The sequence below is a fragment of the Merops nubicus genome, unplaced genomic scaffold, assembly GCF_000691845.1.
Source record: "Merops nubicus isolate BGI_N331 unplaced genomic scaffold, ASM69184v1 scaffold42260, whole genome shotgun sequence".
Lineage (NCBI taxonomy): Eukaryota > Metazoa > Chordata > Aves > Coraciiformes > Meropidae > Merops > Merops nubicus.
Genome location: NW_008581636.1, coordinates 1 through 902, shown reverse-complemented (window position 1 = coordinate 902; position 902 = coordinate 1). Strand labels below are relative to the sequence as shown.

General features: G+C 66.0%; 1 protein-coding gene across 1 annotated transcript in view; it reads right to left on the bottom strand.

Annotated features, from left to right (window-relative positions):
• LOC103767961 (protein ZNF783-like) overlaps window positions 1-810 on the bottom strand; it is a gene marked incomplete at both ends in the record, with an annotated part of 1250 nt that extends 440 nt beyond the window's left edge. The window contains 2 exons of the mRNA XM_008935096.1: window positions 104-190; window positions 703-810. Coding sequence (XP_008933344.1) covers window positions 104-190; window positions 703-810 — 195 coding nt within the window. The remainder of the gene's footprint in view (window positions 1-103; window positions 191-702) is intronic.
• Window positions 811-902: the final 92 nt, after the last annotated feature.

The window sequence follows — 902 nt, the reverse complement described above, 5'->3', positions numbered from 1 at the left end:
CAGCCACCGCCTGCTTGGGTGCCGGGGCTCAGGGTGGGCACGGGGCAAAGGGTGTCCTGGCAGCTTAGGGCGTGGGCAGCATGCTGTGGGCAGCTGGACCCACCCTGACGCACACCAGGACTTGCCAAAGATCTCGCAGCCATTGGGGCTCCACGGCCTTCAGCATCAGAGAGCCACGGAACTCTCTGGGCTGGGAGAGAGCTTTGAGGTCATGGAGCCCAACCCTCCCCCAGCACTGCCAGGTCCCCACTGCCCCGTGTCCCTCACCCCACATCTCCTTCCAACAAAGCTGGGGACTCCACCACTGCCCTGGGCAGCCTGGCACAGCCCTGGGCAACCCTCCAGGGCAAGAAATTGTTCCTCAGGGACAACCTCAACCACCCCTGGGGCAACTTGAGGCCATTTCCTCAAGTGTGTCCACGAGTGGGAGGTTCTCCCTTTGCTCAGCAAGCACGGGCACATTTTGGGTCAGCTCTCCACAGAGGGACATTTCCAATCCTTGGGCAGGAGCCAGGCAGTGTTCCCACCCTGCCTGAGCCCACACCAGGGATCTGCTCCGGCCCATCAGAGCACCAAGGGAGCTCTGGCTGGAAGGAACCCTCGTTTCGGGGAGCTGCTGCTGCCGCCTGGTTTGTGGGTGTCCCCTGGTGCTCCCCAGCCCTCCCCGCCAGGGCTCCCAGGGGCCGCACCGGCCAGCGGTACCTTGGGGACCTCTCCCCGGGAGCCGGGGGGCAGGCGCAGGATCCAGAAGTTCCTGTTCTTCAGGAGGTTCTCCACGTTGTCCAGGCGCCGCTGGAGGTGCCCGTAGTCCTGCAGGAGGCTGCCCAGGGCGGCCAGGCTGCTGCCCAGCTCCCCGACCAGGTTCTCGCAGGCCAGCAGCCTCCGCTCGGCCCGCTCCGTGC